The 24,425-nt window shown below is 38.9% G+C and overlaps 1 protein-coding gene across 3 annotated transcripts in view; it reads left to right on the top strand.

The window, feature by feature from the left end:
• The window catches only part of LOC127435954 (beta-1,4-galactosyltransferase 4-like), a 40,551-nt gene extending 18,980 nt beyond the window's left edge, over window positions 1–21,571 (top strand). For 2 of the 3 annotated variants that reach the window (XM_051689810.1, XM_051689803.1), the window contains 3 exons: window positions 5,077–5,199; window positions 9,908–10,012; window positions 18,750–21,571. In XM_051689810.1, the coding sequence (XP_051545770.1) occupies window positions 5,077–5,199; window positions 9,908–10,012; window positions 18,750–18,891 (370 nt within the window). In that variant the 3' untranslated portion in view covers window positions 18,892–21,571. The remainder of the gene's footprint in view (window positions 1–5,076; window positions 5,200–9,907; window positions 10,013–18,749) is intronic. The other variant, XM_051689819.1, reaches the window with a different exon arrangement.
• The last annotated feature ends 2,854 nt before the right edge of the window (window positions 21,572–24,425 follow it).

Below are 24,425 nucleotides of genomic sequence, written 5' to 3'. Positions count from 1 at the left end.
GATGTGGAATTGAAAGTGGAGATTTATTATAAAAAAGGACTTAAATATTTATCTGTTTCTCACCCACATTTATCATATCACTTCAGAAGATATGGATTAACCACTGGAGTCATATGGAGTACTTTTATCAGAATCAGAAGTATGCTTACACATACAAGGAATTGGTGACAGGAGCTTCCAGTACACAACAATACAAAACAGCAATAAGATTTAAAAAAAATAATTAAAATATATATATATATAATATATATACACATACACATACGTAGTGCAAATCTAAATACAAATTGGTTATATACAGTGCAAGGGAATGTAATGGCAGATGAGGTTGGATGTGTTGGATAATATAAAAAGACTAAGCTGTGTATTGCACATTAATTATTGCTCAATGGGGCAGATTTAACTGTTCATGAGATGGATAGCCTGAGGGAAAAAACTGTTCCTGTGCCTGACGGTTCTGGTGCTCAGAGCTCTGAAGCGTCAGCCAGAAGGCAACAGTTCAAAAAGGTAGTGGGCTGGGTGAGTGGGGTCCAGAGTGATTTTTCCAGCCTTTTTCCTCACTCTGGAAATGTATAGTTCTTGAAGGGAGGGCAGGGGGCAACCAATCCTCTCAGCAGTCCGAACTGTCCTTTGTAGTCCGATTCTGATATCCGATTTCGTAGCTGAACCAAACCAGACAGATATTGAAGTGCAGAGGACAGACTCAGTGACTGCTGAGTAGAACTGTATCAGCAGCGCCTGTGGCAGGTTGAACTTCCTCAACTGGCGAAGGAAGTACAACCTCTGCTGAGTCAATGTGGGTCTCCCACTTCAGGTCCTGTGAGATGGTAGTGCCCAGAAACCTGAATGACTCCACTGCTGCCACTGTGCTGTTTAGAATGGTGAGGAGGGACAGTGTTGGGATGTTCCTCCTAAAGTCCACAATCATCTCCACCGTTTTGAGCATGTTCAGCTCAAGGTTATTTTGACTGCACCAGACAGCCAGCTGTTTAACCTCCCTTCTATATGCAGACTCATCGTCATCTTGGATGAGGTCGATGATAGTGGTGTTGTCTGCAAACTTCAGGAGCTTGACAGAGGGGTCTTTGGCAATGCAGTCGTTGGTGTAGAGGGAGGAGAGTAGTGGGGAGCGCACACATCCCTGGAGGGCACCAGTGCTGATTGTACAGGTGCTGGAAGTGAATTTCTGTCAGAAAGCTGGGAATATAGAGTTGGTGTAATTTAGTCTGGAGAATAGCTGGCATGCTGGTGTTGAAAGCTGAACTAAAGTCCACAAAAAGGATCCTTGCCTATGTCCCTGGTCTGTCGAGATGTTGCAGGATATGATGCAATCCCATGTTGACTGCATCATCCACAGACCTTTTTGCTCAATAAGCAAATTGAAGGGGATCTAGAAAGGGTCCAGTGATGTCCTTCAGGTGGGCCAACACCAGTCTCTCAAATTACTTCATGACCACAGACATCAGGGCGACAGGTCTGTAGTCATTAAGTCTTGTGATTTTTGGTTTCTTTGGGATGGGGATGATAGTGGAGCGTTTGAAGCAGCATGGGACTTCACACTGCTCCAATGATCTAATGAAGATCTGTGTGAAGATGGGGGCCAGCTGGTTAGCACAGAATCTAAGACAAGCAGGTGAAACGCCATCTGGGCCCTGTGCTTTCCTTATCCTTTGTTTTCGAAAGCACGGCACACATTATCTTCACAGATCTTAAGTGCAGGTTGAGTAGCAGGAGGAGGGAGGAGTGGGGTTGCAGGAGGTGTTTGTGTTTGTGTGAACTGAAGGTCAGAGCGGGTGTGGGGTGTGAGATCGGGCCTTTCAAATCTACAGAAGAACACATTCAGGTCATCAGCCAGTTGTTGGTCCACTACAGTATTGGGGGCAGGAGTCCTGGAATTTGTAAGTTGTTTCATGCCACTCCACACTGATGCAGGGTCTTTAGCTGAAAACCTGTTTTCCAGCTTCTCAGAGTATCTTCTTTTAGCCACTCTGATTCCCTTATTCAGTGTGTTCCTGGCCTGATTGTACAAGACTTTATCCCCAACTCTGTAAGCATCCTCTTTGGTCTGACGAAGCTGCCTGAGTTCTGCTGTAAACCATGGTTTGTTGTTGTTAAATGTTAAATAAGTCCTAGTAGGGTGCACATATCCTCACAGAAACTGATATATGATGTAACATTATCTGTGAGCTCATCCAGACTGGTGTCTGCAGCCTCAAAAACACTCCAATCAGTACAGTCAAAGAAGGCTTGTAGTTCCAGCTCTGCTTCATTGGTCCATTTCTTTACAGTCCTTACTACAGGCTTAGCAGATTTTAGTCTCTGTCTGTAGTTTGGAAGAAGATGAACCAGACAGTGATCAGATAGTCCCAAAGCTGCTCTAGGGATAGAGCAATATGCAGCCTTTATTGTTGTGTAGCAATTATCCAGTATATTTCTGTCTCTGGTTGGGCATGTAATGTGCTGTTTGTATTTGAGCAGTTCACATGTGAGGTTTACATGGTTAAAATCCCCAAGAATAATAATAACTGAGTCCGGGTATTGTTGTTCCATGTCTGTGGTTTGATCAGCCAGCTGTTGCCGTGCGGCTTTCAAACACGCATTTGGCGTGATCTAAACACTCACCAGAATAAATGAGGAAAACTCCAGTGGTGAGTAGGAAGGCTTACAGTTAATAAAGAGTGCTTCCAAATTAGGACAGCACATCTTTAACGTTGTTACATCTGTACACCAACTTTCATTGATGTAAAAGCATGTTCCACTGCCTCTTGTTTTACCCGTTAAGTCCGCGATGCGATCCGCTCTGAACAGCTGAAAGCCCGGCAGATGTAATGCGCTGTCCGGAATAGCTTCACTCAGCCAGTTTTCTGTGAAGCACAAGGCAGCAGAGGTTGAAAAGTCCTTGTTTGTGTGGGTGAGGTGATGTAGTTCGACTGTTTTGTTAGAAAGAGAGCGGAGATTCGCAAGATGATACTCAGCAGCGCTGTTTGAAAGCCGACGGAGCTTGACCAGCGTGCCTGCTTGTCTCCCTCGCCTGCGTCTCCCCAACACAGCCGCGCCTCCAACTAAAATGTCCAGCAAAACGTCTGAATATTCAAAATCAGGGAAAAGATTGACTGGTATATGCTGTCGAATGTTCAGCAGTTCGTCTCTGGTAAAACTGACTGGAAAAAGATTACTAAACACAGGACAAACAAACAAAAACTACAAAACAGTAGGAGCGCTCCACACAGAGTCGGCCATTATGGTATATATATGTATATATGCTGGCTTTATGTGATTCAAAAATCTGGCCACCATTCACTTGCATTGTGAGAACCAACAGAGCGTAGATATTCTTCTAAAAATCTTAAGACATATACATCTGGGATGGCATGAGGGTGAGTAAATGATTAGAGAATTTTCATTTTTGGGTGAACTATTCCTTTAATACAGCTCTTTTTATCTGATAAGGTAAATTTAATTTATAGTATGCTTATCTAGACAATTATATGAAATCAAAGTGTTCAAATACATTTGTCTTCATTTTGAACAGTACTGTATATTTATTGTTTTATTATTTCAAACCTAACAAACTTGAAAAATGTGCGTGTGCTATCTGTCTTTAATATAAATGCCACTTTGTTGGATATTTTGTTAACTAATGCAATGATATTCATATTGTCAGCCGATATTAGCCTTTCACCGATATATCGGTATCGGCGTATATTTTACCGATATGAAAACTTTTTTCAGAACATATAATGCAGAAAACAATGCTTTAGAATTGGTGTCATAGCGTAGTTTGTCCAGCAGAGCATGCTCCGACTCCATTGTTTACAGAGCTGAACTGACGGTGGCTCTGCAGACAGGGCGGAGTTGAGCGGTGTCTCGGCAAGTTAACTAGTTTGTGAAATACGTACTGGAAACTTAATAAACAATGACCCCATCATTTTCCCTTTTCAATATAACTAATATAACATTAACCTTGTCCCTGACAACCATGTCACTCATGTCTGTTTGCTGTTAGCCAGCTATAGTTTGTCAGTGCATTCAGTAATGTATCAGATTGAAAGGTAAACATCAGAGCATCTTTTTGCAGCTCAGCAGACAACGGTGCGGTGGTGGATTGTGTCTGGTGAGGTATGTTGTTACTTAGTTGGTGAGACACAGTGCTGGAAAGTAAAATAAACAACGTCCGTCTTTTACTCTCCGTGACAACGAGCTTATAGCTAACTAGCTAATCATGTAGCTACTTTCGTAGCTTGTCAGCTGAGTGGAAGCTAATGAGTAAACATGTATTCACCAAACTGTTTTGCTCAGGATTCACAGTTTGGTACCCCCTTCAGCCAAACAATTCCAGTCATTGCATTTATAAAATGTAATATTTAAAAGTCTGGTTTTCCACTGTTGAAAGTTTCCCCTGAACTTGTATAGCAGAATACGGTGTAACACCACTGCTTATCTGTTTATCTTAACTCGGCAGTATTAATATAGTCAGCATTTGACTGATACTAAACAGTAATACTGATGTTTATTTAGCTATTTATGTTATTTGTATTTATTCTTTATTTAAATGGTCAGCAATCGACATACTAAACATACAGTACTGATGTTTATTAAACTATTTATTACTTTATTTTCTCAGTGTTCATTTCTAGAATTTGTTGACAATGTATAATAATAATGTCAAATATTCTTTGATAAAAATATTTGTTTAAAAAAGCAGCCTTCTGAATACCTTTGCATAGTCATATCGGTGCAAAATCGGTGAAAAATCCATATAGAAAAGGTCTGTTTTCATTCCAGCTCAAAAATTAAATATATCGGCCACGATATCGGTAATCGGTGAATTTTCCCTCTCTAAAATCGGTATCGGTATAAAAAATCCCATATCGGTCAGGCTCTAATTCATACATTTTTAAATGTGGCCTTGGTATTTAAATAATTTGAGGCCACTGTATATTGAATGTTATGTGTCTTAATTTAATCTAATTTAATCAGTTTTCCAAATTGTACAAATGATTGTTAAATGAAATTAAATAAATCCTTGTTAAAAATTTGAATGACATACATCACTCTTCCCAACTAAATTTACAGGCTCAGATATAAAGGTTACTTTGGGGGAGTTTCAGCCATGACGAAGGAACAGTTCCACAGGGTGAACGGCTTTCCAAACACTTACTGGGGCTGGGGTGGAGAGGATGATGACCTGAGAATAAGGTACGAGAATCTGTCGAGAGATATGGTTGCACTGTTGAAATGTTTGCGTTTTTTGTGAGGGGTTTTTAGGGATGTGCAAAATTATTATTATTATTTATTTTATCCCCGTTTTTCCCCAATTTTGGAATGCCCAATTCCTACTACTTAGTAGGTCCTCATGGTGGTGCCGTTATTCACCTCAATCCAGGTGGTGGAGGACAAGTTTCAGTTGCCTCCCCTTCTGAGACAGTCAATCCACGCATCTTATCAAGTGGCTCGCTGTGCATGGCACCGCGGAGACTCGCAGCATGTGGAGGCTCATGCTACTCTCCACGATCCATGCACAAATTACCACGCACCCCATTGAGAGCGAGAACCTCTTAATCGCGACCACAAGGAGGTTACCCCATGTGACTCTACCCTCCCTAGCAACCGGCCCAATTTGGTTGCTTAGGAGACCTGGCTGGAGTCACTCAGCACACCCTGGATTCGAACTCGTGACTCCAGGGGTGGTAGTCAGCATCAATACTCGCTGAGCTACCCAGGCCCCAGGGATATGCAAAATTACATATTTATACTTTAGGTGGTTTGAGTGATTTGTTGACTTGTCAGTCAAATTGTTCACCCAATGTTGTCATTGTTTACTCACCCACATGTCATTCCAAATGTGTATTTTCTTTTGTAATGAAAATAAATGAAGACTGAGGTTTTCAAGCTCCTAAATAAAAAAAAAAAAATAAAAAAAAACAATGACAAAAAAGAACTGTAAAAGTAGGCCTGTCATGATTATTAAATAATTGTCTGAACAGGGTTATTTGATCTAACTGCGGTTATTTGAGATAACCACGATTTATTGGGCACTTTAAATTCCAGTCACATTTTAATGCACAAATAATGGAATCTTAAGCAAATATATAAATGCCTTCAACGGCACGTTTGTGTGTCATTCAGTTGAACTCCAAGCGTCACTGAACCGCAAAGCAGATGTCAACCAGAGCAGCTGTTGTCCAGAAGAGTGTCTGAAGCGCTTATCAAGTGCTCTGATGCGCGTGCCATTAGCAGAGGCTCGCGCCAAATTCCCACAAAAATATAAACTAAGAAATATAAACTTTGATAGTGAATGCAAAGAGCTCCGGCTTCCCTTTAATCGATCGTGTAATGGCAAATATAACTGGTCATAACGTGTTCATACACGTAGTAACACAGAGGAGGTGACGCACGCTGACTCTATTTCTGTGGATTGATAAAATGATACAATGAAATCTCAAAGGTTTTGCTTCATGAGAAATAGGGCTTGTGGGTGTGACAAGGAGGTGAGTCGGCGCTGGCCGTGCACCCTCACGGCCCGGCCACGCCCTCCTCCTATTCACAGTGGGTTTAATCAAGGAGCATTAAAATAACGTGTGAAGAAATTAAGACAGAATTATTTTACTATTGCATAATATAGTATAGTCTGGTTCCCTCTGATGTTCTAACTGTGTTCTGATGATGGAGCACAATCCATGCTGTAGGGTCGTTCCAAACGGAATCATTTAAAAAGTGTGTCACCTTTCAGTCCTTGGAAGCTCTTACAGTGGAGGGTAATTGTTTTTGAAGGGAATAGGGCATAAGGTTGATCAATTCTGAAATCTAACATAGGAGGTGGAAGCGAAGAAAGTGGCTAGAGTTTATTAATATTTTTAATGCAAGCGCTTTTTGGATGTTTCCGAGGATGTGCAGCACGAGTAAGTTTTCTTTATTCTTAAATCATTGATTGTGATTTTTGCTCACTTGTTTCTCATTCATCTGTACAACAGCTCTAGCCTCATCAATAGCAAAGACTGCAATGTGCTGTATTTGTTTTTGGGATGGTTACTGTATGTAGTAATGTGGTCAGTTAGATCATCATCAGTCCTCAAGTAAGTGGAAAAAGCGGTCGGACTGGGTATTCAAATCACTTCTCAGTTACCCCAGCTGAACACCAGCTCTGTCACTACTCACGTGAAGCAGCACGGTGGAAAGAGTGTGTGTGTGTGTGTGTGGCTGCAGAGCTCCGAAGTAAAACTAAAGCCTATTGTTTTTTTGTTTTTTTAAAGGCACAAGCCTTTCCACATGACCCACTTCAATAGTTTATATGTCAACAGACAAAAGAACTGCATTCGTCAAAGCACTTAAAGGGATAGTTCACCCATAAATGAAAATTCTCATCATTTACTCACCCTGTCATGAGGGTGAGTAAATAAAGAATGAATTTTTTATTTGTGGATGAACTATTTTAAGAGAATTATTGAATAATTGGAGTCCACCAGACCCTGTTTAGATATGTTTCTTAGGGGGTGTTCACACAGGACATGTTCTTGTGTTTAAAAAGATCTAGAAGGAGGGTAACAGAATGGAACTGTTACCTTGAGACACATATTTAAAAGCTGAACTGTTTTATCCTGACACACCGTCCTGCAGACGCAATGCTCTAGCGTGAAGCTCTTAAAAACACAGCAACACAACAGCCAAAGCTATTAGTCTGCATGTGTCCATAGATTCAGTATGTGCTGTTTCTTAAATGTTGGGCTGAGAACGTGCAGCCCTTTAATTGTATTACTGACAGATATTCAACTAATTAATCAGCCAAATATTTATAACATTTTATTGCACAAAACTATCATAGGAAAATGATGTCTGTGGTTCAAATGGGTCAGAGCTTTACTTTACATATACATAAAACTTTTCACCACATTGTGTTATAGCTAATTAAAAAAGGAATTATAAAAAAGACTATATATATGACAGATAATAGGGTTCTAGTATCTTGACTGCTTGGACCCCTAATAAAGATTATTTGCAGTATATTTAATATAGTACTATAAGGGCTGTATATTGATACATATTTTCAGAATCACAAGCTCTCGATTCGATTACGGTTTTGATTTGATATCGATTAATATGGGTATATTTAGGTTAAAATGTCCCTTTTGCTTGCATATAAAAGTAATTCTTTTCCAGCTAATGCTGTTAATTATACAAGGGACGTTCTAACTAGGTACATTACGAAAATATCATTTTACTAATATTTTATTAGTTTTTCATCGTTTTGGTCACATTTTAGAACAAATTCATGTATTCAATATATATTGAATATACAGTACTGTATATTTTAGCCACACAGCGCAAAATTTGATTGCAAATGCGAGTGATTTCTTTGCATTGTAGTGGAGAGTTGCACATCGAGTAAAAGATCGATCTTATATTTTTAAAGGTGCAATATGTAACAGTTTTCATGTAATATTCGCCCTTTTTTTTGCCAATGTGTGAACGGCTTGTAACGCAACTTAAAAAATGAGCCCTTCCCGGACTTCCTAGGTTTCCTATTAAAGCCTGTAGACTGATTTTCATGCGAAGAGAGCGGGTCGCTTTTGCTGGGAAAATCCAAAGGATGTGACGTTTATGTGCGCTCCCGAGAGCCTTGCCTCAGACAGTAATAGCTTCTGTTCTCTGTTCAACAGCGACAGCAAACTGCAACACTAGGTGACGTTATCTTAGAGATGCAAACGTCTGGCTCCCAGCACAACACTGACTCCTACACAAACTCCGAGTAAGACAAAAAAAAAAAAAAAAACATTTATCTACTGAATCCAGTCTGGCTAAGCAGGAACTTGATCGTGGTCAAGCGAAAACTAGAGTGAACATCGGAAGGGCATTTGATTCCTGGAGGGACCTTCATTCGGTTTTGGGGATCAAAACCGACCCTGAATTGGCGTTCTTCTTATTAGACAGGCAAGCTTACATAACTGCAAAGCATGTGAAATATAGTGCCATAAGGATTAATCTGTGTAATTTTAGCTAACTACAATAACACATGAAATGAATGCTAGACAATGTTCAAGATAATGCAAAAAGACCCATTCATTAGTGTAACGTAACTTGGTTATACAGAAAATATATACATTCTATTATTATAAAACAATAGCGCATCGATATATCAAAATGGCAGTTGTTATGGGATCATATCAATACTGAATTCTATCAACATATTTATAATGTACAGTCTATTTTATAAACAGCTACTGTCATCATCCACCAAATTTAGCTAACAGTTATCGATAAAGCTGGCTAGCTAGCTAATGCCGATTGTATAAATGCAGTCAATGTATCATGCAAAAAAAAGTGATTACTTGCATAGTCAGACCTATATCCACACTTTGTTTTAGCCCTGTTCCAGCACTGGAGAGTCAAATATAATATACAGTCTCAAAGTTTGTAGTAAAACAATCATAACTGTGTAATTTTAATTATGTTACCTCATCCGTCAGCATGATGCCGGTGGATCACATTCAGTCTCTCTGTACGTTACGTCATTGTTTTGGTCGATGCTCGCTCGCTCGCGTCCCTATGGAGTGTGTGCACGAGCATGAGCATGAGCAACAGGTAGGTGGCTGCAGTTCACTTAACGGCCACAGGTGTCATTAATAACAAATGTTTCTGAATCTTACATACTGCACCTTTAAGAATCGAGATCGATGCAGTGCATCTAAAACTTTATATTTTTCCCACCCCTAAGTAATATGGGAAAAATTATGTTCTTTTTATTTGCTGTCATTACATTGTATTTTACTTCTCAGCATTAAATCGGCCATCGGCACTCTGATATCTCTAGATATTGGTATCAATATTGGCAATAGCCATTTAAAAACCCATAACAGTTGACCACTACCCCCCTCAGTGTTGCAGATTTCAATAGGAGAATCTCTTTCAGGGTGCAGTTGCAGAAAATGACAATAGTGCGACCGTCCCCTGAGGTGGCACGCTACACCATGGTCTTCCATAAGAGGGACAGTGGCAATCAAGTCAATAAAGACAGGTAAGTTCAGGTCTATACAGAATATTAAAATGTTATTCTGACAAGAGCAATAATGGTCTTGCAAGTGACCCTAAAAAGCCTCATGATTGGAGAAAGGTGCCCTTTTTGAGAATATGCATTGTTAAATTTGAGCTCATTTAAGGAGTTTAATACATTCAATGAAGATGAAAACTTCTCGCCTCATACCATTGTCAGAAATTTACTTCTGCATAATGTGGCAATATTTGCTTCCTGGATTTGACTTTTGGGGGCATTTTTTTTTTCTAACCATTTAAAACAAACTGTCTCATCCATTTATGTCAAATACTTTAATAAATAAATGAATACCTCTTACCCTAATATTAAATTAACATCAAATAATATTTTGTATTAAGCAATATATTAAATGTAAGATGTTACAAATAAAAAAACAGAATTAATTTCAAGGGAATTTTTCTCATTTTTTGTGGCATTTTTGCCCCAAGCCCCCACAATTGTCTGACCCTGCATCAAACTCATTGCATTAGATCAAAAAGATGTGCAAATTATAACCTGTTAAAATAGTGCAGTTATGTTTCCTGCCTAATAATTTGAATCACATTTGAAAAATGTAACTTAAAACACATACACATGCCTAAGCACTGATGTCATAGTGTGTCGTTATTTATGTCACTGTACTAATTCTGTGGTTCTCACAGTGCTTTCACACTTCACTGGCAGATTTTTTTTAAGCATTACACACATTCCCTCACATTCCTCCCTCACTGCAGTTTTTCAGACATGTAGGACATTGTGGGGTCTGTCCACTGTTTGTGTCCTTTAATGAATCTTTCCAGGGAATATTTGAAGTAGGGGTGTCGCAATATACCAGTCAATCATAAAACAATCAGCATTATTTTTTTATTTATTAAAAATGTCTATAGATATGGCGATAATATCGTTATCGTGAATTCTTTTGGCCACGATAATCGTGTAGTGAAAACCTGATATCGTGACAGCCCTAATTTGAAGTGGAAAATAGTGGTGAAACAGTGCTACTGTATAATAAAAACAGTGTTATCACTCAGGATAATGCATGTATCTGACGTCATTCATCAGTCAAATTAAATTGCTTAGCATTAAGTCAAAATTGTAAATTCTGTTTGAGGAAATGTTGTTAAATGTTGTTGTTGGAGGGTCGCATGGCACCATGCGAGGTTCGGACGTGTGAATGGTGAGCTCTGCGCACTTTGCTAGTTTTTAATACTTTTTGTGTTATAAAACGGTGAGATTCAATACACCCTGTTTCTTAACTGTTCTAGGAAGACAATATGTCAAAGAATTCAAAATCCTTGGGCTCTGGAGATATTAAAAAACACTTATGTGCTTAATCTGAAGCCTCTGAGCAGCATGCCGCAAGCCTGGGAGTCAATTTGGATGGTGAAGTGAAAGAGATTCGGCGTCAATTGATGAACGTGTCGAGAGTGCTGATGATGGATGTTGAGAAACGGATCGATTATCTTTAGTCATCGGAGAGTGAATTAACTGCTAACCTGATAGCGACCAAGGTGGACTTGGAGCACGTCTGGGAAAAGTTGGAAGACTTGGAGAATTGTAACCGGCGTAGCAACGTCCGAATTGTTGGAAGTCCTGAGGACGAAGAAGGCTGAGATATAGTCAAATCTCTTCCAGAGTTTGCTCGACATAACAGGCCATAAGCTGGAAATCGAGCGAGCTCTCCGGTTCGGAGATCCATGGAGAGAGACAGGCCCTGATCAGTTCTGGCCAAATGTCTGAGATCATCCAATAAAGATCTCATGTTACGTGAGGCGAGGAGTAAAGGCAGGCTTTCTTGGAAGAACCACAGCATTTTCTTGTTCCCAGACTTTGCAAATTAGATGAGAGAAACGTGATAGATTCAAGGAATGCAAGAGACTCTTACATCAACGGAAGTTCACTTTTGCACTGTTGTTCCTGGCCAAATTGAGAATAGATACTAAGGATGGCTGCAAAATGTTTACATGCCCACAGCAAGCAATGTCCTTCATAAAGTCAGTGACTAAGTTATTTGAGGTGTTATGTTGCAGCCGAGTGGGCCTGACTCACTGAACATTCACTTGACTGTCCAATGAGGCTGAGTGCATTTTTTGTTTCTTTTTGTGCTGGTTCCGCCTAGCAGCTGGAGTTTGTTTTGTGGAATAACACTCCTTTGGGACAGTTTGTGGATGAAACTGCATGTTCTTTGTGCTTATGCCTTCTTTTGGCTGGAGTTTTTTTTTTGTGGAATATTTCTTGTAGGACATTGGAGTGATTAGGTCAGTTGTTGCACTTATGAAACAGCCAAGTGTGCCTGACTCACTGGACGTTCAACTGACTGTCCGAGAAAGCTGAGCACCTTTTTTGTTTATTTTTGTGCTGGTTCCGCCTAGCGGCTGGAGTTTGTTTTGTGGAATAACACACCTTTGGGACAGTTATGTGGATGAATCTACATGCTCTTTGTGCTTATGCCTCCTATTGGCTGGAGTTTGTTTTATAGATTATTTTCTGTTGTGTAATTCTGTCTCACAAAATTTGTATAGAAGCATCGGACTTGAGCAGTCCGATGCCAAGGTTGTCGCGGGGGATCTCGTAGGCATACATGGACTGTTTGTTTTTTGGAGAGATGGATGCCAGTTGGCGCTGTCGTGCGTGGGGTTAATGCGCACGTTTTTCTTTTTTCTGTTTGTTTGGTTCGGGGGGAGGTTTGGTATTGAACAGGAAGTTCTTGCCCCTATTTCCCCATTGCAAAGCCTTTTTATTAAACTAATCAGAAGTTACACCCCGTTACCTCGCATTTGCACTCGGTATGGACAATAGTGTCCAGAATGTTTAATTCGGATATTTCTTTAAATGTTGCCTCAAGCATATGGCTGAACCCAAAATTATGTATTAATAAGTCCCCTTTCTGTTGATCAGAGTGGATTGTGAGGGGGGTTACTGCACTCGGTGACCTGTATGTGAGCGGAGTGTTGAGATCCTTTGAAAATTTGGTTCAACATTTTGGGAGTCCTAGGTCTCAGTTCTTCTGGTATTTACAGCTGCGCCACCTGCTTTGTAGTGTTTTTGGGAGTAGTTTACACCCCCTTAAGTGGCAGATACTCTGGGACAGATGATTACTGCTTTTGGAAATGGCCATGAGGCATCAGTGTATTACTCCCTGCTAATTCAGAGTCTGGGGGACATAGCTTTAAATTCTATCAAGAGATGAAGGGAGAAAGATTTAAACTTGGTATTGGAGGAGGGAGTGTGGGCTAGGATTCTAAAAAACATCAAGTCTGCATCAAGAGATGCAAGGGTGCGCCTTATGCAATTCAATATTTTACATAGATTCTACTGGACCCCCTCTAGATTGTATAGACTTGGTCTTAAAGACACATCCACCTGCTGGCGATGCCAATCAGAAGTTGGAGACACAACCCATGTTTTTTTTTTGTGGTGTGTTAAGATCCAAGAATTTTGGTTGAAGGTTCAGAATTTTATTTGTGACGTTTTGGGCACTCAAATTTCATTTTGCCCCAGACTCTGTATTTTGGGCGATGGGGCGGTCATCAATATGGGGGATAAATGCATAAAAAATTGGGTTCTGACCAGTGTGATGATTGGTAGGCAGGTTATTTTAAGGGGATGCAAGTCGGATGGAGCGCCCTCATTTCTGGAGTGGTGTGTGGAGATGGGGAGGGTGGCAGCTTTCGAGGAGGTGTTAAGTAGAAGGCTGGGGTTTTAGGATTTGTTTGATAGAAAATGGGGCAATTGTTTAGCGTTTTTGGGGGACTCTTGGGGAGGGGCTGTGGAGAGAGAAGGTTAGTTTGAATTATCTATGATTATTATATTTTCTTTTTTGTTTTCTTTTTGTGTGTGTGTGTGTGTGTGTGTGTATTCTTATGTAACCACAGGGGTGTTCGTTGGGGGTCAGGGTGGGGTTGGTGATTGGGGAGGGGTAATGGTGGTGGTTCAATATAAATGTTGATTCAATGTATATATGTTGTGTTTTTCTTTGTTATATGTCTTCAAATCAATTAAAAAATGTTAATTACAAAAAAAAAAATTGTTGTTAATACTGCCTGGAGCGAAAGTTCTCAGTGACCAATGTCATTGTAGAAATGTGCTATTTGCTGTCAGCCATGATTAATTTATTCCATGAGTAAAATTGTCCAATTTTAGGGTAATATCATGATAAATCGAGTAATATGTATGATCTGAACATAGGAGCACTCATGAATGTGCACTCAGCACTACATAGAATAAAGCAGCTTTTTCTCAAAGAAAAAGCTTTGTCTGTCAGTCTTCAAAACATCCGAGTACACACAATTTTTAAAGTTTTTAATAAATACTATTCATTTCTTTGTCTAAATATTTATCAATTAGAAAATGAAATAACTTACTGCACCTTTATTCTTAATCATTATTTATTATATTAGTTTTATGCAGGCAGTTCATGCTCAAACCCTCCAATGTGGCTGAACTAAAGACGTTCTGCAAAGAAGAGTGGGCCAAAATTCCACCACAGTGTTTTAAAAGACTGATCTCCAGTTATCTGAAACATTTGGTTGCTGCTAAAGGTGGCACAACCAGCTATTAAGTTTAAGGGGCAGTTAGTTTTTCACATGGGTGATATAGGTGTTGGATAACTTTTTTGCTTCATTAAAAAATATATATATTTGAAAACTGTATTTTGCATTTACTCAGGTTGCCTTTGTTTTATGTTATATCTGTTTAAAGATCTAAAACAATTTAGTATGAAAAATACACAAAAATAGAAAAAATCAGGAAGTACTTTTTCACAGCACTGTATATATAAGGGATAACATATGGGCTTTGAGTATTTCTGTAGCTGCTGATCTCCTGGGATTTTCACACACAACAGTCTCTAGAATTTACTCTGAATGGTGCCAAAACAAAAAACATCCATTGAGGGGCAGTTCTGTGGATGGAAATGCCTTGTTGATGAGAGATGTCAACAGAGAAGGGCCAGACTGGTTCGAACTGACAAAGTCTCCTGTAACTCAGATAACCGCTCTGTACAATTGTGGTGAGAAGAATATCATCTCAGAATGCTGTTCTGAGATGCGGGTTGGCGCTGTTTGGTGGCACGAGGGGGACCTACACAATATTAGGCAGGTGGTTTTAATGTTGTGGCTGATCAGTGTATACAGTATATACATAACAGCTGACAAATGTGAATATAATAATTGCTGGGGTAATTTAAGCAATCGCTTCTCCGTGCTTTGTGGTAAAACAGATGCCAACAGGAAAACGTGAAGGCATCAGTAACTGAAGTGGGGCTTATGTATCATATCTCATCGCTCTTTCTCCCCGCGCACTGTTTGTTTGTGTGTGTGTGTGTGTGCAAGATAGAGGGAGCGCAATCAAAAACGCCAAAGTATAACAACTAATAAAAATAATATGATGATTAAAATATAAAGATTGCTATGCGGCTGGTTTTTGCATAACTGCGATAGACATGATACGTTTTTTTCTTTTTTAATCCCCTTTTTCTCCCCAATTTTGGAATGCCCAATTCCCACTACTTAGTAGGTCCTCGTGGTGGCGTGGTTACTCACCTCAATCCGGGTGGCTGAGGACAAGTTTCAGTCGCCTCCGCTACTGAGACAGTCAGTCCACGCATCTTATCACGTGGCTTGTTGTGCATGACACCGCGGAGACTCCCAGCATGTGGATGCTCATGCTACTCTCCGCAATCCACGCACAACTTGCCATGTGCCCCATTGAGAGCGAGAACCACTAATCGCGACCACGAGGAGTTTACCCCATGTGACTCTACCCTCCCTAGCAACCGGGCCAATTTGGTTGCTTTGGACACCTGGCTGGATTCACTCAGCACACCCTGGATTCGAGCGTCAATGTTCGCTGAGCTACCCAGGCCCCTTAGACACGATACTTCAACATTTCTTGCTGTTACACATTTCTACTGGTATTTTTCCCACCCTGATGCAGAGCCCTGCAGCTGTTGGATGGTCTTATTATAAAGCGTTATCATTTCAACAAGGTATGCAGTTTTAAGAAGTTTTCGCAGTCTTGCAGTGCTTGGTTATGATTTTGCAGTAATTCCATGAATTTTTAAGATCCAAGAAAAATAAACTCAAGTACTTGGCCATGCAACAGTCAGCAGACATCAGCAGAATGTTTGATGCGTTTCATCCTCATGCAGTTGTGCAAAGAGGTTCTGGTTGGTTGAGTGACATTTCATGAAGTTTTGCTATAGTTGCCAGGGTGTCATGGTCTTTGCACATCTTTTTTTTAATGCTGAGATTTTGTTCATCACATTGTGTTAGACGAGAAAGCTGACATGCTGTCTTACTGGCACTGTGCATTTTATCAATCTTTGACCATCTCAGAGCGCATGATGTTCCGTGCCCTCCCCATGATCTCTGGCGGACCACAGGCTGGGAACCACTGTACTAAAGTGATTCATAGCATATACAGTTTATAGTGTGTGAAAGTGTGTATTTTATAATTTGTCATTATATTCACATTGTATCTTAAAAAAAAAAATTACATTATATCAATTACAATTATGTAATTGATGAAATGTCACTGTTTAATTTATTTGTATTTTTTTTAAATACAATTTACAAGTATTTTCATTGAGTTTACATTTGTTTATATAACAAGTAAGGATGGTCATTTTGGTCATTTTGTCTACTCGTGTACTCGGACTAATTACTCGAGTACTCGTCGAGCATGCGTGCGTCCGTCTCCAAGTGTTCGCTCCTGTGGGAAGCCGCAATACTCCATATTGTTATTGCTGTGATGATTCACGAAGTGTTCCATTCAACTCGGAGAGTCAGAATTTCCACCTTGGAAACTAGGGATTTTTCCCCTTTTTCTCCCAATTTGGAATGCCCAATTCCCAATGTGCTTTTAAGTCCTCGTGGTCACGTAGTGATTCGCCTCAGTCCGGGTGGCGGAGGACGAATCCCAGTTACCTTTGCGTCTGAGACTGTCAACCCCGGCATCTTATCACGTGGCTTGTTGATCGCGCTGCCACGGAGACATAGGGCGTGTGGAGGCTTCACGCCATCCACCGCGGCAACCATGCTCAACTCACCACGCGCCCCACTGAGAACGGACCACATTATTGCGACCACGAGGAGGTTACCCCATGTGACTCTACCTTCCCTAGCAACCGGGCCAATTTGGTTGCTTAGGAGACCTGGCTGGAGTCACTCAGCACGCCCTGGGATTCTAACTAGCGAACTCCAGGGGTGGTAGCCAGCGTCTTTTACCACTGAGCTACCCAGGCCCCCTTATGTCGGACTTCTAACTTGTAAACTCGTGCGGAAATCTTCAACTCCCGTTTTGTCGAGATGCAGGTGTGTTACGTCACGCAAACATTTCGGCACCCAGGGCAGGAAGGTTTACATTCAGTGACAAACATTCACTTTTATTGAATAATATCCATTTAATGAGTCAAAGTTCTTACATTAAATGATCATAAAACGTGTTTAGCAAACGTTTTGCAGAGACAAGTGTTCAAAACATGGTTAATTACACTCTCTTTGTTTTGATTCTTGTAACAATAGCATAGAAGCATCGTATATACGTTTAGTTGCTATGAGATGTCTCTGACAATCAATGTACCCCTCAAAATCACAACGTAATCAACCTCAAAATTAAAAATAAGCACCCTCTTTGACACGTGTGTGTTTAGTTATTGGGTAATTGTCACTGAATTTTGAATTAAGTGAAAAGTCACATCATGCATGATCACCATCGATCATCGTTTTCATGATCGATCATTGCTGCCACGTCCGAGTACTCGAGTACTCATGCCCATCCTAATAACAAGTGCTAAAATTGTACTGCCTCTAAGGATAGTGGCAGTTCAATGAGCGTCTTGCACAGAAGTGTTTCGGTTCAGTACACATTAATGAGGGGAGGTGGCAGTTTCTTTACTGCATCCATGCTGTGTGATTAGAATTAATGTTTCTTTTTACTTTTAACAACTAAAAGTCTTTAAATAACAGAAAGGATGTTACACATTATTCACATTATTCAATGAAAGTCGAGTTGTAATAGCTAAATTCAAATACTTAAAGCACTTCAAAGACCTTGTGCAAACTCTGTGAATATTGAAGAAAAGTGACCGAGAGATTTTGATGTTTGACAGACCATTTAATTTATTATCATATGGACAGAAAACAATGTCGGTCATCATTTATTTTCGTTCCAGATATTTCGAAATTCTGTATATTGTCCCATCCCTAATTATCATGCGGTTTTCTTGGTCATTTCACAACCTGATCTAACCTTGCCACGTCAAAAAATGGATCATCTTATATTTTTAAGAATCTGACTGACTATGAAACAGTCTAGGGTTCAACATTAACGGTTGTCTACTTGTCCAGGACAGCCACAATACAATCTTGGATAACTGAAACGTTGAGTGAGTTTGTACAATTAGACAACTAACGCCTTGCTTACACTACAAATACAGCACAGAAATAGTGCATCGACAGACTTTTAAAATGAGACACAAAGGCATTTATGTGTTTAAACCGAAATCACAGAAGCGATAAACAGTTTTTAGTTCGTGGTCCAGTTCACTTATAATGTTAATTTATAATGAATTGCATTTTTAATGTATTTTTTAATAAATCTATAGATCTCGACAAAAATAATCATTGTCACATCATTGAAAATGTAAATATTTGTTAGAGTAACTAAAGTGATCCATATTTTGAGCATGGCACTTGACTCCTTGTTTTTACTGACGCAGGATGCATCTTTTACGCCGAACTCCTCGGACATGGAAGATGGATGGTTTGAATTCCTGTTCCTACAAGGTTCTGTCTGTCCAAAGAGCACCACTCTACATCAACGTCACTGTGGACATAGGGCAGCCTGAGCGTGCTCATTGAACCACGTGCCCACTCCTTTAGGTATTGACATTGAAGAGAGTTTGTATTGAAACGCAGCGTTCACCAGTGCCTGTCAGATTCAGTGTTGGGTGTCATCGCTCCACTGCAGATTGCACTATGGATCTGTCCTTCTACAGCTGTGATTTTCAACTCTACTCTTTAAGGACACATAACGAGATAATTTCAGTCCATTTTGAATAAAAACACACCTCTTTTTGAGTATTACATTAATAGAAAATAAATAATTGAATGAGGTGGATGAATGTTTTTCATGATTGAAAAACACTCAGAAGTTTGGATCAGTTAATATACAGTGGCAAGAAAATGTATGTGAACCCTTTGGAATTAGCTGGTTTGCTGCATTAATTGGTCATAAAATGTGATCTCATCTTCAAAGTCACAAGTATAGACAAACACAATGTGCTTAACAACGCACAATCAATTATAATCTTTCATGTCTTTATTGAACGCATACTATTAAACATTCACAGTGCTGTGGAAAAAGTATGTAAACCCTTGGACTTAATAACTGGTCGATCCTCCTTTGGCAGCATTAACTTAACCAAGCGTTTCCAGGAGCTGCGGATTAGACCTGCACAATGCTCAGAAGGAATTTTCGACTATTCTTCCTTACAGAACTGCTTCAAGTCAGCCATATTCTTAGGATGTCTGGTGTGAATGGCTCTCTTGAAGTCATTCCACAGCATCTCTATTGGGTTAAGGTCTGGGCTCTGACTGGGCCACTCGATTTTCTTGTTTGGAAGCCATTCTGGAGTGGAATTACTTCAGTGTTTAGGGTCATTATCCTGCTTCAGCTGGCACACAGCCACCCTGATATTATCCTATAGGATATCTTGATAAACTTGGGAATTCATTTTTCCCTCTATGTTGGCAAGCAGTCCAGGCCCCAATGCAGCAAAGCAGCCCTAAATCATGATGCTCCCACCAACGTACTTCACTGCTGGGGTTATGTTTTCATGTTGGTATGCTATGCACTTTTTATGCCATATGTAGTGCTCCATGTTCTTCCCAAACAATTCAGCCTTAGTTTCATCTGTCCACAAAACATTTTCCCAGTAGCATTGTGTCAAGGTGGTCTTTGACAAACTTCAGGTGTGCAGCAAAGTTTTTGTTGGAAAGCTCATAAACAGAGATGTTAACCAGTTCCAATGATTCCTTCAAGTCTTTAGCTGTCATTCTAGGGTTCTTTTTTACTTCATTTATCATTCTGCGGTGTGCCCTTTGAGTCATCTTGGCTTGGCTTGACGGCCACTTCTAGAGAGAGTAGCCACAGTACTAAACTGTCTCCATTTATGGACAATTTGTCTAACTGTGGACAGAAGAATATCTAAGCTCTTCGAGATAACTTTGTAACCCTTTCTCTAATTAGCTTTTGTTGATGTCATTGGCCTAGGGGTTCACATACTTTTTTCCAACCTACACTGTGAATTTTTGAATGATTTATTCAATATGTACAAGAACAATACAATAATTTGTGTGTTATTAGTTAAAACAGATTGTGTTTGTTCATTATTGTAACAGATGAAGATCAAACTAGATTTTAAGACAAATTTATGCATCATTGTTGGTAATTACAAAGGGTTCACATACTTTGTCTTGCCACTTAAGTAATGTCTGTAAAGGCTTGCCAGGTCATTATGTTATAAGTAGCGAAATGTACAGGCGGCGCGGGTTTATTCATGTTACACCAACAAGTGTTTTCTATAAAGTCTGTGTTTTATATGAATGTTCTAAGGTGTTGATTCAGCCATTGATTCAGTGTCTGGTAGATATTTTAGCAGGTGTCTGAATCCGTTTAAATTTGCCACAGGGAAAAGTTTTTAATCAGCTGAGTTTAATTTAATTGAAATGTAAATTTAGGTGGAGATGGGTTAGTTATTTTAGTTTTAGGTCAATGTTCCGAAATAATGGCTGTTCACTCATAAAATTGGTTGGTGTTACTATATGATCAGGGAAAATAAATTTCTGTTAATTTCAAATTATAGGCATAATCTTTCAGTTTTATAAGTTCATAAACCCTGCAATGTGAAATGGTCCATAATGTGTCGAGCTAAGATAGAAAGTTTAAGTTTTGAATGTTTGGAGGTACTGATGACATTTTATTTCAAAGTTTAATTCATTTAGAGAGTCATCAAATGAAATGTGTCATTACAAACCCTACAAATTCAAACTTATTGTGCTGTATATTGCGGAATGTATTAATGTCTGCACAGTGTAACTATATTTTACGCTTTCTAACTCAACACTTCAAGCTTTCGGTTACTGTCCTGGTCAAGAAGTCATTCAAAGTATTGTTTTTGTTCTCTGTAATACAATTCAATATATGGCATATACAGTCATTTTAGATTAACAGCATTCATTCCAGAAGCTGAATTTCAACACAATGTGGCCACTTCATCAAACCAGCTGAAGACCCTTTTATGTGGGCCCTTTCTACTTCATTTTCCATTTTCTCTACAAAAATTGTAGTGTTGACTGCATTCGTCAAGCTCAACAATGACAAACGTTATTGTAAGGAGTATGATCAAACAAATATTTTTCTTTAATTTTGTACTTTTTTGTGGAAATTGCCAACCCATTTAGTTGTAATTGTGTTTTGGCTATTGAAATAAGTTTTTTCGCTGGTTCAAATGATTTAATAAAGTTTCGACAAAGAATAGTTTTTGAACACTAATATGTTGTGTCATATGGATATGAATGTATCATATGATCTAAGCGTATTTACTACTCACAGTTTTAGCTGATTGATCACTTATATATCCCTTTTATTAAAAAGTATTTATTATAAAATGGGACTATCTCAAAATAAACTTGTTTGGAGCCGTGAAATGTTAACAATCTTTGTGGTTTTGTATTTTTCTTTGTAGTTGCAATAGTAGAATACATTAATATTGTTATTTGCTCTCTAAATTGAATGTTACATTAATCAAATATTTCGAATTTAGAATACTATATGGATATTCAAGTTCCTTTAGATCAACTAGCAGCGCCAAGATCATAGGTTCGTAAAATGACTTATTTTAGATAAAAGTGTCTGCCAAATGCATAAAATGTAAAATGATATGTTATATATGGTAAGACATAATTATTAATATTCATAAATGACACAAGACATAATATTCGTCTGGTTCCTTTTACTACTTAAAATGTCTTCAAGCTGTACTTTGTACCTGTAAGATGTCAGCTAAGGTTGTCCCTTTCATTCTTCTATTTGTGCTATGTAATTCATATAAATTTCTAATTCAGACTTAATGGGATAGCTCACCCAAAAATGTGCTCACTGTCATGCCATCTGAAACTCATAAGACTTGTTTTCTATTGTGGAACACAAATGAAGATATTTTCATAGGTGAATGATGTGTTTACATCCATACATTTCAAGTCAATGGAGTCCAACACTTCCAAGCTCCAAACAGGAAATTTGACTCTAGTGGTTTAACCCATGCTTTTTGAAGCAATACAATAGGTTTTGCTGAGAAATAGACCAAAATGCACACAGCACTAAACACACACTATGTGCACATTCACACATTGTACACGAGCTCTGAGAATTATCATTTTTGGTTGAAATATTCCTTTAAAGGTTTATACAACTCGCAACATTGTTTCAAATGTAGTTTGTTTAGGGTGATGTCAGGGTGTTTAACGTACTGATCCAGCCACGAGTGAAGCCAATACTCCATGGACCACCGCTTTTAGCGCTGTGTCACATCTTTGCTTTATTAAACTTGTCACGGCTCCTTGCACTTTTAAAAACTCCAGTCTCTCTCCACTCATTTGTCGTGGCCGTGCTGTCTTTGTAGAGTTTATGTGGCAAATCATGTAAAAAAGTATTCTTCACAATCTCTGAGAGACGGGCTTCAAAGTTATCCATTTTAACGACAGTAAGCTAGGTAACAACTCCTCAGTTGGCACGTGTGATTGTAAATAAAAAAACTTCCAAACCACACCCACGGTTAGTTTTAACCAATCAACAACGCTCTTCGACCAGCTGAGTTCTCCTAGGTCAAGAATTTCAGAGATGTGCATGAACAAAAGAAATATCTCCAAACGAACACATTGGCAGAGCATAAACGTCACTGCATTTCATCATCATTTGTTGGCAAACTAAGCAAAGCATGTTTGCCCAGTAAGTATAAATGAGCCTTTACTTACTTTCTTCAGCTGAACAAAAACTAAGATTTTTAGAAAAATATCTCTGCTCTGTACTCAACAGGCACCACGTTACGGTCAGATGTGAAAGTGATATTGAAAGTGGAGATTTAAAAAAAAAAAAAAGGACTTCTATTTTTATCTGTTTCTCACCCACACCCATTATATTGCTTCTGAAGATACTGATTTGACCACTGGAGTTTTTAGATTTCTTTTATGTTTTCTTTATGTGATTTTTGGAGCTACAAATGTCTGATCACCATTCACTTGCATTGTATGGATCTACAGAGCTGAGATATTCTTCTAAAAATCTTTGTGTTCAGCAGAAGAAAGAAAGTCATACACATCTGGGATGGTATGAGGATGAATAAATGATGAGAGTATTTTTATTTTTGTGTGAACTATCCCTTTAAAGAAGAACCCTGGAGAGTCTTCAGTATGTTATAGGTGACTGTCACTGCCCACACTAATACACACAGACACCAGCAGAAGGAGCTAAATGCTTCTTTGCCATGTGGACATACAGGGATAAAAACTGTGGCTATAATGCTGACTGATTTGCAGAGGGAAAAAAAAGTGCAGAGAGAAAATATCACCATTTCCCTCTGTTCCAAAACTACCTCTGCCACCTTCCGTTTTGACTTGTGAAAGGTCTTTTTTCTTTTATTTCTGCGCTTCCTAAAACATAACAGAATATGACCTGCTAACTCAGTTAAAATAAACTCCTCTTTTTAATGGGACTGTTAATGAAAGAAAGATGCTTACAATTTTAGAAGAATTGCAAATTTGGTTGAAGGGAAGAATGTTTTATTTTTTTATTTAAAAGAAAGGAAAGAAAGTTACTTTGTTCTTCTATTGGACACCACATAATGACATTTTAGAACATTCTACAACCCCAATTCCAAAAAAGTTGGGACAGTTTGAAAAATGCTAATAAAACCAAAAATGATTTGTAAATTATATTCACCCTTTGCTAAATTGAAAGCACCACAACTACACAATATATGATGTTTTACCTTGTGAATTTCATTTTTTTATTTTTTTTTTAATGTATAGTAATTTCAAATCAGATAACTGCAACACGCTCCAAAAAAGTTGAGAAGGGCAATTTGACGAGTTAAAATAACAAGGCAATGTGAAACAGGAGATTTTAAACAGGTGAGGCAACTGTGTCATTGTATCTAGGGAGCCTCCAAAAAGAGCCTAGTCCTTCAAGAGCAAGGATCAACTGAGACTTGTCAATTTGCCAACAGATGCTTCAGCAAATAATCCAGCACTTTGAGAACAATGTTACCCAAATACAAATTGGAAGGATTTGGGGCATTTCACACTCCACAGTGCACAATATAGTTAAAAGATTC

This window comes from Myxocyprinus asiaticus, chromosome 4, assembly GCF_019703515.2.
Source record: "Myxocyprinus asiaticus isolate MX2 ecotype Aquarium Trade chromosome 4, UBuf_Myxa_2, whole genome shotgun sequence".
NCBI lineage: Eukaryota > Metazoa > Chordata > Actinopteri > Cypriniformes > Catostomidae > Myxocyprinus > Myxocyprinus asiaticus.
The sequence above is the reverse complement of the archived record's forward strand: the minus strand, read 5'-3'. Positions and strand labels throughout refer to the sequence as shown.